Genomic DNA, 12,744 nt, shown 5'->3' on the forward strand with positions numbered 1-12,744 from the left:
GGGTAAAAACTAATTCTCCCTTCATTCACTCACATTTACCAATGGTCCCTTCCCCATATTAAAAGAGACCCAAAGGTGCCTCATATACTCTTTGGAGACATTTATGCATATAACATTCTACACTCTGGCTCCTTTTTTTTTTTTTTTTTTTGAGACAGAGTCTCACTCTGTTGCCCGGGCTAGAGTGCCATGGCGTCAGCCTGGCTCACAGCAACCTCAAACTCCTGAGCTCAGGCAATCCTCCTGCCTCAGCCTCCCGAGTAGCTGGGATTACAGGCATGCACCACCATGCCCGGCTCATTTTTTCTGTACATATTCTTAGTTGTCCAGATAATTTGTTTCTATTTTTAGTAGAGACAAGATCTCGCTCTTGCTCAGGCTGGTCCCGAACTCCTGACCTTGAGCGATCCTCCTGCCTCGGCCTCCCAGAGTGCTAGAATTACAGGCATGAGCCACCGCACCTGGCCTCTTTCTTTACTTCTACTCAGCAACATATCCTGAAGTGTGTCATATAGGATTACATAGAACTGTCTCATTATTTTTAATGTCAGCACAGTGATCCATTTTATGAATGTATAGATGCCAAATGCAAATGAATACACACCGATAATAATCTATTTGCATAAATTTCAGAAATGGGCAATACTAACATGTTTTCAGAATTCAAGATAGAAGTCATCTCTGACAAGGAACAGGCCAGTGACTGAGAGGGGTAGGGGCTTCTGGGGTGCTGGCCATACCCCCTCCCCTCCCCACCTCCTTGAAAGGGGGTCTGACTCTGTTGCCCAGGCCAGAGTGCAGTGGGACGATCATTGCTCACTGTAACCTTGAACTCCTGGGCTCAAGCTATCTTCCCACCTCAGCGTCCCAAGTAGCAGAGATTACAGGTGCACAACACCACGCCCGGCCACGCTGTTTCTTGAACTCAGTGACAGTTACACAAGCGCGTCCACATTTCTGCACATTTCTGTACGATACTGTGCTTCCATATTACAAAGTTTAAGCTCACAATCTAGCAGGAGAGGTATATATAGAGAGAAATAACTATGGGTTCGTTTAGTAAATGAATTTAGGACTCAACTATCTCACACTCTTGCTGCGCCTGAGCCCAGTGCGGCCCGGGCTGCCCGCCTAGCTCAGTAACCCTGGGCAGGTTACCTAAGCGTGAGGCTCTTCCGTTTCCTTACCTGTAAAATGGGAATAATAATAATAAAACAGCAGGGATTGAATGTAATCTATGTAAAGTGGGTAGAAGGGCTCCGCAGGCACTTAGCAGGTGCTCCATCAATGCCAGGACCAATTTACCACAAAACTGTAATTTTTACAAGGAAAAGAATCTTCCCGGCCGGGCGCGGTGGCTCACGCCTGTAATCCTAGCACTTGGGAGGCCGAGGCGGGCGGGTCGTTTGAACTCAGGAGTTCGAGACCAGCCTGAGCAAGAGCGAGACCCCGCCTTTAACTAAAAAAAAAAAAAAAAAAATAGAAAGAAATTAGCTGGACAACTAAAAAAATATATATACAAAAAATTAGCCGGGTATGGTAGCGCATGCCTGTAGTCCCAGCTACTCGGGAGGCTGAGGCGGGAGGATTGCTCGAGCCCAGTAGTCTGAAGTTGCTGTGAGCTAAGGTGACGCCACGGCACTCTAGCCAGGGTGACAGAGTGAGACTGTCTCAAAATAATAATAATAATAATAATAATTAGCCAGGGGTGGTGGTGCGCGCCTGTAGTCCCAGCTACCCGGGAGGCTGAGGCAGGAGGATCGCTTGAGCCCAGGAGTTTGAGGTTGCTGTGAGCTAGGCTGACGCCACGGCACTCTAGCCAGGGTGACAGAGTGAGACTCTGCCTCAAAAAAAAAAAAAAGAATCCTCCTCAATGCTCAGTAGAGAAACACTTTGGGTGAAATATCCAGGGACTGCCACCTCGGAAAAAGGTAGGCTCACAAAAGAACGTGGTCTGAGGTGCAAGACGTCTTCCTGGACGGGTGACAGGCCCGACTGGGACCGCATCTCCACGTTCTACCGCCCGCGTTCCCTTTAAAAACGGAGCCGTGTCGTCATCCCCGACGCGGCGCAGCCTACCTTGACAACGCCCCGGCCATTCTTCTGGACTGCCTCAATTGGCTGGCCAGCCCCAGGAGGCCCCGCCCGCTGCCCCGCAGTCGGCCCCAGGCGTCTCCTGTCAATCGGGCCAGGTGGGAGCGGTGATTGGCCACGGGGCCCGCCCTCCAGAAAGCCCCGCCGGGCTCGCGTAGGCTGCGCGCTGGGGATGGGAGGGGCGCGGCGCCGCGTCGGGAGCCGCCGCCGTCCCTGTCCGCCTGCCCGTCGGTCGCTCTTGCAGCCCGCCTGCTGGGCAGGGCCGGCCTGGCCCGGCCATGGAGTCCTACGACATCATCGCCAACCAGCCCGTGGTCATCGACAACGTGAGGCCCGGCAGCCAGGGGGAGGGCGGGCGCCCCGCCCCCGGGGGCGCACGCGGCTGCTCGGGGAGGGACCCCTGCCCGTCTCGGCTCGTCCTCCGCTCACTGCCGGTCTGCTGCGCCCGGCGTGCCCGCTCGGTTCGCCCCAGGGCCTCGCGCACCCACCTGGCCCTGTAGCCCTGGCCTTGGGGTCAGCCCCCTCGCCAACATCGCAGAGCCCCTTCCCTGAGCCCTCGCCAAGCCGGGCGGGGAAGTCCGGGAGAGCTAGAGTGACAGCCAGGCGGCCAACCGGTGCACCTGTGCGTCAGGCCGGCGACGACGCACTTCAGACCCTTCTCTGTTGAGAGTGGAGTCACTGGGCAGGTTTCGATCCCATCCCCTTTACCCATCCTTCGGCCCTGGCTCTGGCTGCCTAGTGGAGGTGGGATTTGCATTTGCCCTTTTGCACACTGCTGGCCCCATCTTTTGGAGAGGGTTGGCCAGGTGATCTCAACAACAGCATATCCCAGGGGGCTGTTCCCCAATGCAAAAAATGCAAGTTACTCTCTACCAGCCACATGTCCACCACCACTTGGTTGGCCTTTTGGCTACTTTGACCCCATTCTGAGGGGCTCCCTGTGCTGAGCAGAAATTCCACTGCCAGCAGGACAGTGAAGAATTTAGAGCCACTGTTCCCAGGCCCGACAAGCAGTTTGGGGTAATTGTCTGGAAGCCTCAGAGGAAAGATATCTGGCTTCCTGTGGCCTTGTCCTTCAGCACTGGGGTTCGGCTTGCTTTCAGCTGCCCTGGGGGAATTTCTGGCCTCAGAGCCCTGACATGGGAAGAAAATAAGGGCCCGGGTCTATGGCTCTGTCCCTAGCTGGATACCCGCCTCTGCAGTCTGGACCGTGAAGTTTTTTGATAATGACTCACTTCTGCTCATTCTGGGATCTGTCTCCCTCCCACATGACCCTGTAGGGTCCCTGAATGGCTCTCTTTTTTGGGAGTACCCATGTGGGCTCACCTGAGTCACAGCAGGGGATGTTTAATAAGGAGCCTAGAACTGGGCTTGGGGATGTGCTGTCACATCAGCTCTCCAGGAGGCTATAGGAAGGACCAGGCTACTTCCTTTCTTGTTGGGCAAATAATTCGTGTAGGCTAATCAACAGGCTTATGAGTTCAGAAAGCAACTGCTTGGCCCCTCTGGGCTTCCAGCCCCTACTCTGTAACTTGTAGGTGTTTATTTCTGCTAGACCTGGAGGGTTGTGATGAAGATTGGTGAGAAGGGGGTTTGAGAAGCTGGTTCCTTCTCTGGGTGAGAGGTTTCTAAAATACCAGGTTGTTTTGGGAACCCTAAGTCCAGCTTATAGGCGGGAGCAGTAGCAGGACCAAGACATTCTCCTTGTAGTCTCTGGGGAAGCCACTGGAGGAAAGGTGCCAGTTGTCCCATGCACCCAGTGGTCTTCCCCAGCAAGCGCTGCATGCGGTCCATGTCTGCTGGGGAGGCAGGGGGAGCTGTTGGTAAAAAAAAAAAACCATGCTGAGAGGTTTCTTCTCACTGTCTTTTGAGAGTAGCTTGTGCCATGGACTCCCACTGCCTAGAGCTAGCACTTGAGTGTGCAGAAGAGAATGTACTTGGTGGTTTCTCAATCTCTGTGTTATTGGCATTCTGGGCTGGATAATTAGTGGAGTCTGGCCTGTGCGTTGTAGGATGTTTAGCAGCATCCCTGGTTTCTACTACTAGATACCAGCACTGCCTCACATGCCTCCCTCCCCAGTTGCCAGACATTGCCAAGTATTCCTAGGGCTGAGGGATACAAAATTGCCCCCAGTTTTGAACCACCGGTATGCTTGTAAATGATCTTGTCCTCTCGGCAGGGTCTCTGGCTTCCTGCCCCACCTGCCTTGAAGGAGCAGCAAGCTCTCTCCACTGCAGGGCACTATCTTCATCCGGAGGTGAATGTTGGGAGCTAAACATTGTTTTTCCTTGCAGGGTTCAGGGGTGATCAAGGCTGGCTTTGCAGGAGACCAGATTCCCAAGTACTGTTTCCCAAACTAGTAAGTGTTGGCTCAGGCAGCAGCTCTATGCCTTTTGTTTGCTTCCCTTGAGAACATTGGCCCTGTGTCACAGCTGTCTTTGAGGACAACTCTTGCCCCTACCTGTAAGGAAAAACATGAAATTTGTGAGGTTGACACTACCCAGAGAGCTCTGAAAGGGCAAGGCAGGTGCTCAGGGTTTCCTCTTCCTCTTTGGAGTCTCATTTGGTCTCTCCTTGAGCCAGTGAGGAGAAGCAGCCAGCATTCCCCTGAGGTGGGAAGCAGCCGCAGAATAAAAGGGAGATATCTCCAAAGGGAGACCTAAGCTTGGAGCAGAGTGAATAGGGAGTTATAACTCCCAGCCAGCCCTTCCTCTCTAGAAATGTTTTTTTCAGGGCTTATTTATTTTCAGACTCTAAAAAAGGTTTTGTTTCACTCAAGGGAGGTCTTTCCCTGGATAGTGCTGGTGGTGGCAGGAATAAGAGGGAGGTGCAAACCCAGAGAGAGCCTGGAGTGCTCCTTAGCCACCCTAGCCTATCAGGAAAGTTTCCCTCAGGAGTGCCTCTTCCCAAATCCTGAAGGCTTTGGAATTATTGTCCTAAAGGCAGGGGGCAGAGGAAGCCCCTAAGGCCCCCAAAGTGGCTTGGCCGTAGGCCCCAGGCCTGGTCTGTGGACAGAGCCAGCATAGAGCACCTTAGCTTCTACTTTCCTCTCTGAACTCTAATCAAAGGTTCCTGTTGATGTGTGGGGAGCTTGGGTCAAATTTTGGAATGGTAGTTCATCAGATCTTATAGTTTCCGAGAACTGACTCTGTTCTGGTAGCCCTCGCAATGGGAAGGGGCGGCATCCTCTGAGTGAGAGAGAGCTGTGCAAGGAAGCCCTGACTGCTGCCAGTGAGGGCAGTTGGCCCCTCTGAAGTCAGGAGCATGGGCTGAGTCATTATGGCTGCAAGAGCCTGACCCTCTGCCAGGTCTGGGCCATGGAAGCTGGGATTTCAGCCCTCTGTGGGAGGGACACCATTCCTTCTGGCCCTGAGCTCCTGTCTTGCCAAGGCCTACTCTGTAGGCCCGTATCCATATCCCACAGGCCCCAGTTCCAACCTGTGCCCCATGGCCAAGTCCTGGTGCTTTAGAGGACAGTTACCCTCCAGACCATTGGAGTTGGACTTTGGTTTTCCTGGACACAAGCTCAGCCATGGCCCCTGCCCACCCCACTGATTCTATGTCCTCACAGTGTCGGGCGGCCTAAGCACATGCGGGTGATGGCTGGAGCCCTGGAAGGGGACCTCTTCATTGGACCAAAAGCAGAGGTAACACTGTGGGGCCTGCCTTTCCCTAGGTTTGGGTCCTCAGTCACAGGGGCACTGGCCAGTGGTCAGAGGGCTCTGTTCTCAGGCCTCTGCAGGTGCCCTCTTGGTCCCCATCATGTACTAGCTGTGGATCGCTGCACTGTGCACCTCCCCTCTGTGAGATAGAGTGACAGTTCATGTTCTAGGGAACATGGGTAGACCTCATCATATCCTGTCTTTTAGAAGCTATTTGGAAGCTACAGAGGAAAGAACTGATTCAAAAGTGACTTAAGAGTCAGAATCACCCAGACTTGCTGACTGCTCTGACGAGGGCCATGAGGGCTGCTTCTCATGTTCTGTCTGGGGTGACCTGCCTAGGGGCTGCAGGGCCAGATGAGAGCCTCAGGAGGAGCAGATAAGGGTGTGGGGAGATTTGGGCAAGCACGGTTTGGACATTTGGGGAACACAGCCTGGGGTGCTGGAGCATGCATGGGGCATGGTTCTGGGCCTGGAGAGGGGAGGCATGAGCTGGTGGTGCAGATGTGGGGTTCTCAGGAGATGCAGTCAGTAGGAGTCAAGGTGGATGAGAGGAGCTTAGTAGTGCTCAGCAAGAAGAGGTGCACCTGGGAAGACATCATAGGGCAGGCGGAGGCAGCATGTGGGTGCAGGGGGCTGTCGAGAACCCGATGAAGGGCTGGCTGGCGGTGGGGTGGTGGGCGCAGGAGGGGCCGTGTTGGATCAGCCAGGAGAAGGCGCTGGTGCTGACAGGAAGTGGTGGGGATGGAAGTTGGCAGTGTGCACGGAGAGGATGGGGAGCACGCACCATTGAGGGCGGAGGAGTGAGAAGCATGGCCGTGGGCTGTGGGATGGGAGGGGCACGGTGCCAGCCGCTCTGGTCCCAGCCAGCAGAAGCTAGCTGGGCTCTGAGAGCTGGAGAAGCTCCTAGATGGATGAAGCTGTGCTGAGGACACCCAGTGAGCGGGAAGGTTCTAGTCAGGGCAGGTGGAGGGCAGCTTCCAGGAGGGTGGGCAGCAACTGCTGGGCGAGGGCCCTGGTGCCACATCTGGCCATCCCACCCCCTCCCCAGGAGCACCGGGGGCTGCTGGCCATCCGCTATCCCATGGAGCATGGCGTGGTGCGGGACTGGAACGACATGGAGCGCATCTGGCAGTATGTCTACTCCAAGGATCAGCTGCAGACCTTCTCCGAGGAGGTGTGGCAGCCGGCCCCTCCCACTGGGCTCTGAACTCCCTCCTCTGCTTCCTTCCTGGTCGGGCTCCCACATTTCCTCTCTGCATGTTGAGAGGGGAACATGCCTTTTCACTGTGTGTCTGGGTGTATATATATAGCCAGCGGCTGCCAGGCAAAATTTTCCAGAAAGACCTAGATCTTTGGAAGAGTAACTGCAGGCAAATAATGGGATGGTGCCCTTAGGAAGGAAAGGAGGCTGCAACTACCTAGGCTCATAGTGGGGGCCTTGGCTCTCTAGAAAGATCCTTTTAGGGCTTAGCATGTTGCTTTTGTGCATGCCCGTTATTCTCCCGTCTCCTGTAGCACCCTGTTCTTCTAACGGAGGCCCCGCTCAACCCAAGTAAGAACCGAGAGAAGGCAGCAGAGGTGTTCTTTGAGACCTTCAACGTGCCGGCCCTGTTCATCTCCATGCAGGCTGTGCTCAGTCTGTGAGTGCGCCCTAAACCCTGGGCTCCCGAGTCCCCATCCTCCCTGTGCTGTCCTCCTACTTGTGATGACCAGGCATCTGACTTCCTTGGAGAAACAGCCCCTTGATGACTATCCCTTTAGGGAGTTCCTCGTGTCCCTTTTTCAGACTAGCTAATACAAGTGTCCCAGGGTCCCTTTCGGGGTGAGGAGGTCCCTGTGCCTCAGTGGCTGAGGTGAGGGATGCTGACCTGGTGACAGGTACGCAACAGGACGCACGACAGGAGTGGTTTTAGACTCTGGGGATGGGGTCACTCACGCAGTCCCCATCTATGAGGGCTTTGCCATGCCACACTCCATCATGCGGGTGGACATTGCTGGCCGTGATGTCTCCCGCTATCTCCGGCTGCTGCTGCGTAAGGAAGGGGTCGACTTTCACACCTCAGCTGAATTTGAGGTTGTCCGGACCATCAAAGAGGTGACGAGGGGCAGGAGGGCATGGACACAACCTGGTGGGGGGAAAGGGGGATGGGACCAAGGTTGAGCCCTGGGCTGTGGGTATCCTGGCTGCAGCCTTCTGAGGGTTGCGTCCCTGCCCCCACAGCGAGCCTGCTACCTGTCCATCAACCCGCAGAAGGACGAGGCTCTGGAGACGGAGAAGGTGCAATACACCTTGCCAGACGGCAGCACGCTCGATGTAAGTGGCCAGGCCTGGCACTAGGGGGGCAGCGGTGCTAGGCCTGGAGGAAGAGGAGGCCTGGCTTCCTGGGGTACCTGTCTGCTTCAACCTTGTGCTCCAAAGGTGGGGCCTGCACGATTCCGGGCTCCCGAGCTGCTGTTCCAGCCGGACCTGGTGGGGGAGGAGAGTGAGGGGCTCCATGAGGTGCTGGCCTTCTCCATCCACAAGTCCGACATGGACCTTCGCCGGACACTATTTGCCAACATCGTGCTCTCGGGTGGCTCAACGCTTTTCAAAGGTACTGTAGTTTAGGAGGTGGAGGTGGTCAAACAAGGCCAAGGGCAGCTGGACCCTCAGAGACTGTGCCCCCCTTTCTGGAGCATGGACATGACCATTTTCTGTTGGCTTTTTGGTAGTGCTCCGTGAGCATTAAAATTAAATTTTATTTCCTCTGAATGTATTATGGGGTATCAGTTGAGAAAGCATGTGGGGTCAGGTAGAGCAGTGTGACTTGGGGTTTCGTCTCATGTGGCCTCTCTGAGGAAGCTGGGCCCACCTGTAGCCATGGAGCTGGATCTTTTCTCCCTCGGGGTGGCTCATCCCTGCCCTTAATTCTGGGGAGAACTGCCGAGAGGGACAGCAGCAACTGGTGGGGATTGGATTGCTAGAGGTTGGATGCGGGGAGCTAGTAGCAAGGAGGTCGGACGTAGGTCCCCAGCTCTGCCACTCTGGTGTTCACAGGCTTCAGTCTTGTGTTCACAGGCTTTGGTGACCGATTACTAAGCGAAGTGAAGAAGCTTGCCCCAAAGGATGTCAAAATCAAGGTGAGGTTCCTGAGAGTTCTGTTAGGGCACAAGGAGTGCTGGGCAACCTTGGCCTGGGGAGGGAGGAAGGGCATATGCCACCTCCAGACGCCCTCTCCCGTCCATGCTCACCCAGCGCTGCTCCTCCTGGTTTGGCTGTGCCCACTCCTCCCAGCTGCTGCCCTGGCTGCCTGACCTCGGCCCTGGGGAGATGCCCCCTAGGCTGGGAGGGTGGCTGCTGGGTGGGGACCGGGCACTTACGTGGCCACTTGTCCCCTCTAGATCTCAGCCCCCCAGGAACGGCTGTATTCCACGTGGATCGGGTGAGGCGGGGCTCAAGGGGAGGGCTCTGGGAGGAGACCATTTTGCCCTGGACACTTCTCCCAGGGTTGGCCCAGGCCAGGTGGAGGTGGGTGGATTTCCCTCCCAGGTAAGGGAAAGGGAGCTCTGAGTGCCCAGGGAGGGCGGTCGACTCAGCCCACAGGTCCACAAGAATACTATCCCTCCGTCCTCACAGTGGCTCCATCCTGGCCTCGCTGGACACTTTTAAGAAGATGTGGGTGTCCAAAAAGGAGTATGAAGAGGATGGCTCCCGTGCTATTCATCGCAAAACCTTCTAGTGCCCCAGGAGGGTGGAGCATGTTGGGAGAATGGGAGGAAGGGGGAGCCAGAGCCCTTAACCCTTTTTGGTCTGGGCTCACATACTAGGCTTAGGGTCCCCTGCATGCCCTGAACCCGTGGGCAGGTGGTGCAGCAGTACTCCCCTGCAGCCCTCGCCCCCGACCCCCTGCCGCCGCACACATATACACACACACACACACACACACACACACACACACGGTAATGTTTAGCTGTGTGGATGGGAGTCTTGAGCTGGAGCATAGGAATTGAGGACCCCAGTGTTGGGTTGTTCTGGGTGTCCCTTCAGCAGGGCCAGTTAGGCCTGTGGTTCCTTGCTCTGAGTCTCGGGGCTGCTTCTCAGAGCTCGCAGGGCCGGAGTGCCTGGATGCCTGTGTAACTAGCCTTGGGGAGCAGGTGGACCAAGGGTGGCCAACAAGTCCACTGGTGCATCATTGTGTCCATTGCCACCTCCTCTTCCTGACCTGAAAGGGCAGCCTAGACCCTTTCACACGCTGTCTTCCTGGGCAGAGCCCTGGTGTAGAGCAGAGTACTGGGTAGTCTTCTGTCCCCAGCGAGGGGGTGTGGCCTGGGTCAGACCCTCCAGAGCCAGGGCAGAGGATGAGCAGTTGTCACGCTCTCCCCTTCCAAGCACTTCATTGACTTGCTGCTCCCTCTCCTTTACCCCCAATTCCCTGCACGGGAAAGGATTAATGGTCTTCATTTGTTGAGTGGAAGCCACTTAATCAGGAGTCAGATCTGAGGAGGTAGGGGACGTTTCCTTCTCTACCTCCCCTAAGAAAGAGGTCATCACTTTCGCTGTGGACAGGACCCCACCTCCCTCTTCCAGATATGTACAATAATTTATCACAGTTGCCTGAAAAAAAAAAAACTTTTTTAAAAAATCATTATAGTAATAATTATGGACAAGGCACAATGTGTGGCTCTGTTTTCTTTGGTTCTTTGTGCTGTTGTTTGCTCATCCATCCCTGGGGACTTTCAGAGAAAGGACCAGAGAGAACACAGTGTGGCTCCGGCTCTAGCTCAGAAGCTTGAGCGTTTCAGTGGTTGGCAGGGCAACGTGGCACAGGAGGCCCCAGGAGGCTGGGCTTTCACCCTGGAGCATAATTCCCGAGCCTCGTTACCTGCTTGCTACAGTCCACCAGGGGAAGCAGAGAACAAGGCTGTCTTCATCTGCCTTGTTCCTGGACAGGACCTAGGAGCATGGAGGCATCACCTGTTCTGTTGGACGCCTCTGCGTGCCCCATTGAGCCAGGGCTAAGGCTGGCAGACACCAGCAATGATGCAGGCTCATCAGTTCAGACAGGTTGGGGTAGTGAAGGGAGAGAAGGGCAGAAGAGGCAAAGCAGCAGGGGGAGGAGGGGCAGAGGAGTCCAAGGGAGCAGTGAGGAAATGAGAGTGTCTGCTCTTTTCTTTCTTGATTAAGTATTTAAGCATCTACTGTACGTCCGGGAGGGTTCCATGTATTTGGGCAAATGGTAGACAAGATACATCCTTGCCCCAACAAACATACAGGTCCAGAGTAGGAGGAACAGGCCATTTTGGTAGAGTTGTGGGGACAAAGAGGACAGGTATCTAACCCAACAGGTGGGTAAGCTGACTCACAAGGGCCCAGGTGTTAGCCAGGTAGGGGGAAGGTGTTCCAGGCAGAGGTAAGAGCTCAAACAAGCGCCTGGGACCAGTGGGGCTGGAGAGAAGGGCATGCATCCGATGTCTTGGCAGGGAAGGGTAAGTGGTCTCCTATGGCTATAGTGTGAAATAAACCAAAAAGGTTTGATGGGTTGGGCTGGCATGTGGAGGGCCTTGAGGGGGCCTTGTGTTTTGGATGGTGGGCTGCCAGCCATGGAAGGTTGGTGACCAGACCTGTGTGTTGAAGGCAGTTGAGGTTTGTGGGCGACAAGGGAGGGCCCAGAACTGAAGAGATCAGGCAGGAGGGGAGAAAGTACTGAGTCAGACCTATCTGCACAGGACATTTTGTGAGGCTTTGTGGTCACAGGGCAGTTACACTGGCACATGCCCCCAAGAGGAAAACAATTTGTGCCAAGAACTCGGGGGGGGGGGGGGGGCCCTCCCGACTGACTCCTCCCACAGGGTTTTGTTCAGGTTCCATTGGCCCCCAGCCTGCAGCCTTGTCACTTGACTCCTGCCTCTCCCTTATGTCCCCCTCGCTCAGTCAGTTACCAAGTCCCATGGTTCTGCGGTACCTTTCCCACCATCCTTTCTTTTCCACTATGGTCACCACCACCCTAGTTCATGACCACAGCTCCATTCTCCTGCCCACCTGATCCATTTGCTCTCAGACCTAAAGGCCAGATAACCTTGGTTCTGGCACTTCCTACTCCAAAATGTCAAGCGGTTCTGTTCTCCATTGCCTGAGGAAATGAAACCAAATTGATGTGATGCTGGTAAAATCACCTTCATGAAGCACCCATTGTTGCATGTAGGCTTAGCCATCGTCACGTCCTTTGCCTGCTGGCCTCTGCTCATGCTGTTCTCTGCATGGGAATGGCCTTCTCTGTGTCCGTAAAAATCCCATTCTTCAAGGCAAAGCACAGTGCAGCATCCTCCCTGCCCCCTCTTCTGCCAGGGATAGCATGGTTAGCTCAGGCTCTGCTGGGATTCTCATCGTTGGAGAGAAGCTACAGATAAGGAAGATAGTATGTCTGGAATGAACCTTGGGTTGGACTAGAGTTGGAGGTAGTGTGAACTCATGGTTCTATACATACTGATAGACATAGAAGTAAATGCATGTATATGTGAGTGCCACGGTTAGAATATATACACGCATTTCCTAGCCCTGTCTGCTGGGAAAGCCTCGAAGCATGACATCGGAGTAGCAATAAGCATGTAGAATGTCCAGATCTTGGTTTCTAAATACCATTCTGGGAAAAAGTTCCTTCTTTACTTGCAGATAGTTTAATAAATACCATTAGAATGAGGACTATGTTCCTCCTTGGTGAGGGGAACAGGATCCAGTTAAACTGCTAAGTGGCCATAGGTTCAGATGGAGCCCACTTCTATCCAAGAGCAAAGGTTTGGTCCTTCTAGTGGGGCATCACATTTCCCCTGAGACAGCGAAAATGGAAGATGAGCCTGGAATATCTTGTGGTACCACAAAATAAGGAAGCCCTTAAAAAGGGGGGCTTGTCTCAAGGACACAGGAACAACTTGGAGTGCACAATGCTCAAATCTGCAATGGATGATAAGCCATAGCATAAGATATTTGTGACTCATACTGATATAAAT

At 54.4% G+C, this 12,744-nt stretch overlaps 1 protein-coding gene across 1 annotated transcript; it reads left to right on the forward strand.

The window, feature by feature from the left end:
- Positions 1–2,282: 2,282 nt before the first annotated feature.
- Positions 2,283–10,385, forward strand: ACTR1B (actin related protein 1B). Its single transcript, XM_069495269.1, has 11 exons — positions 2,283–2,420; positions 4,390–4,454; positions 5,667–5,742; positions 6,809–6,934; positions 7,276–7,400; positions 7,639–7,855; positions 7,982–8,074; positions 8,180–8,354; positions 8,819–8,880; positions 9,142–9,182; positions 9,377–10,385. Exons 1-11 carry the CDS (start codon positions 2,373–2,375, stop codon positions 9,477–9,479), a joined length of 1,131 nt encoding a protein of 376 aa, XP_069351370.1. The 5' UTR covers positions 2,283–2,372; the 3' UTR covers positions 9,480–10,385.
- Positions 10,386–12,744: the final 2,359 nt, after the last annotated feature.

This window comes from Eulemur rufifrons, chromosome 19 (genome assembly GCF_041146395.1).
Source record: "Eulemur rufifrons isolate Redbay chromosome 19, OSU_ERuf_1, whole genome shotgun sequence".
Classification (NCBI taxonomy): Eukaryota; Metazoa; Chordata; class Mammalia; order Primates; family Lemuridae; genus Eulemur; species Eulemur rufifrons.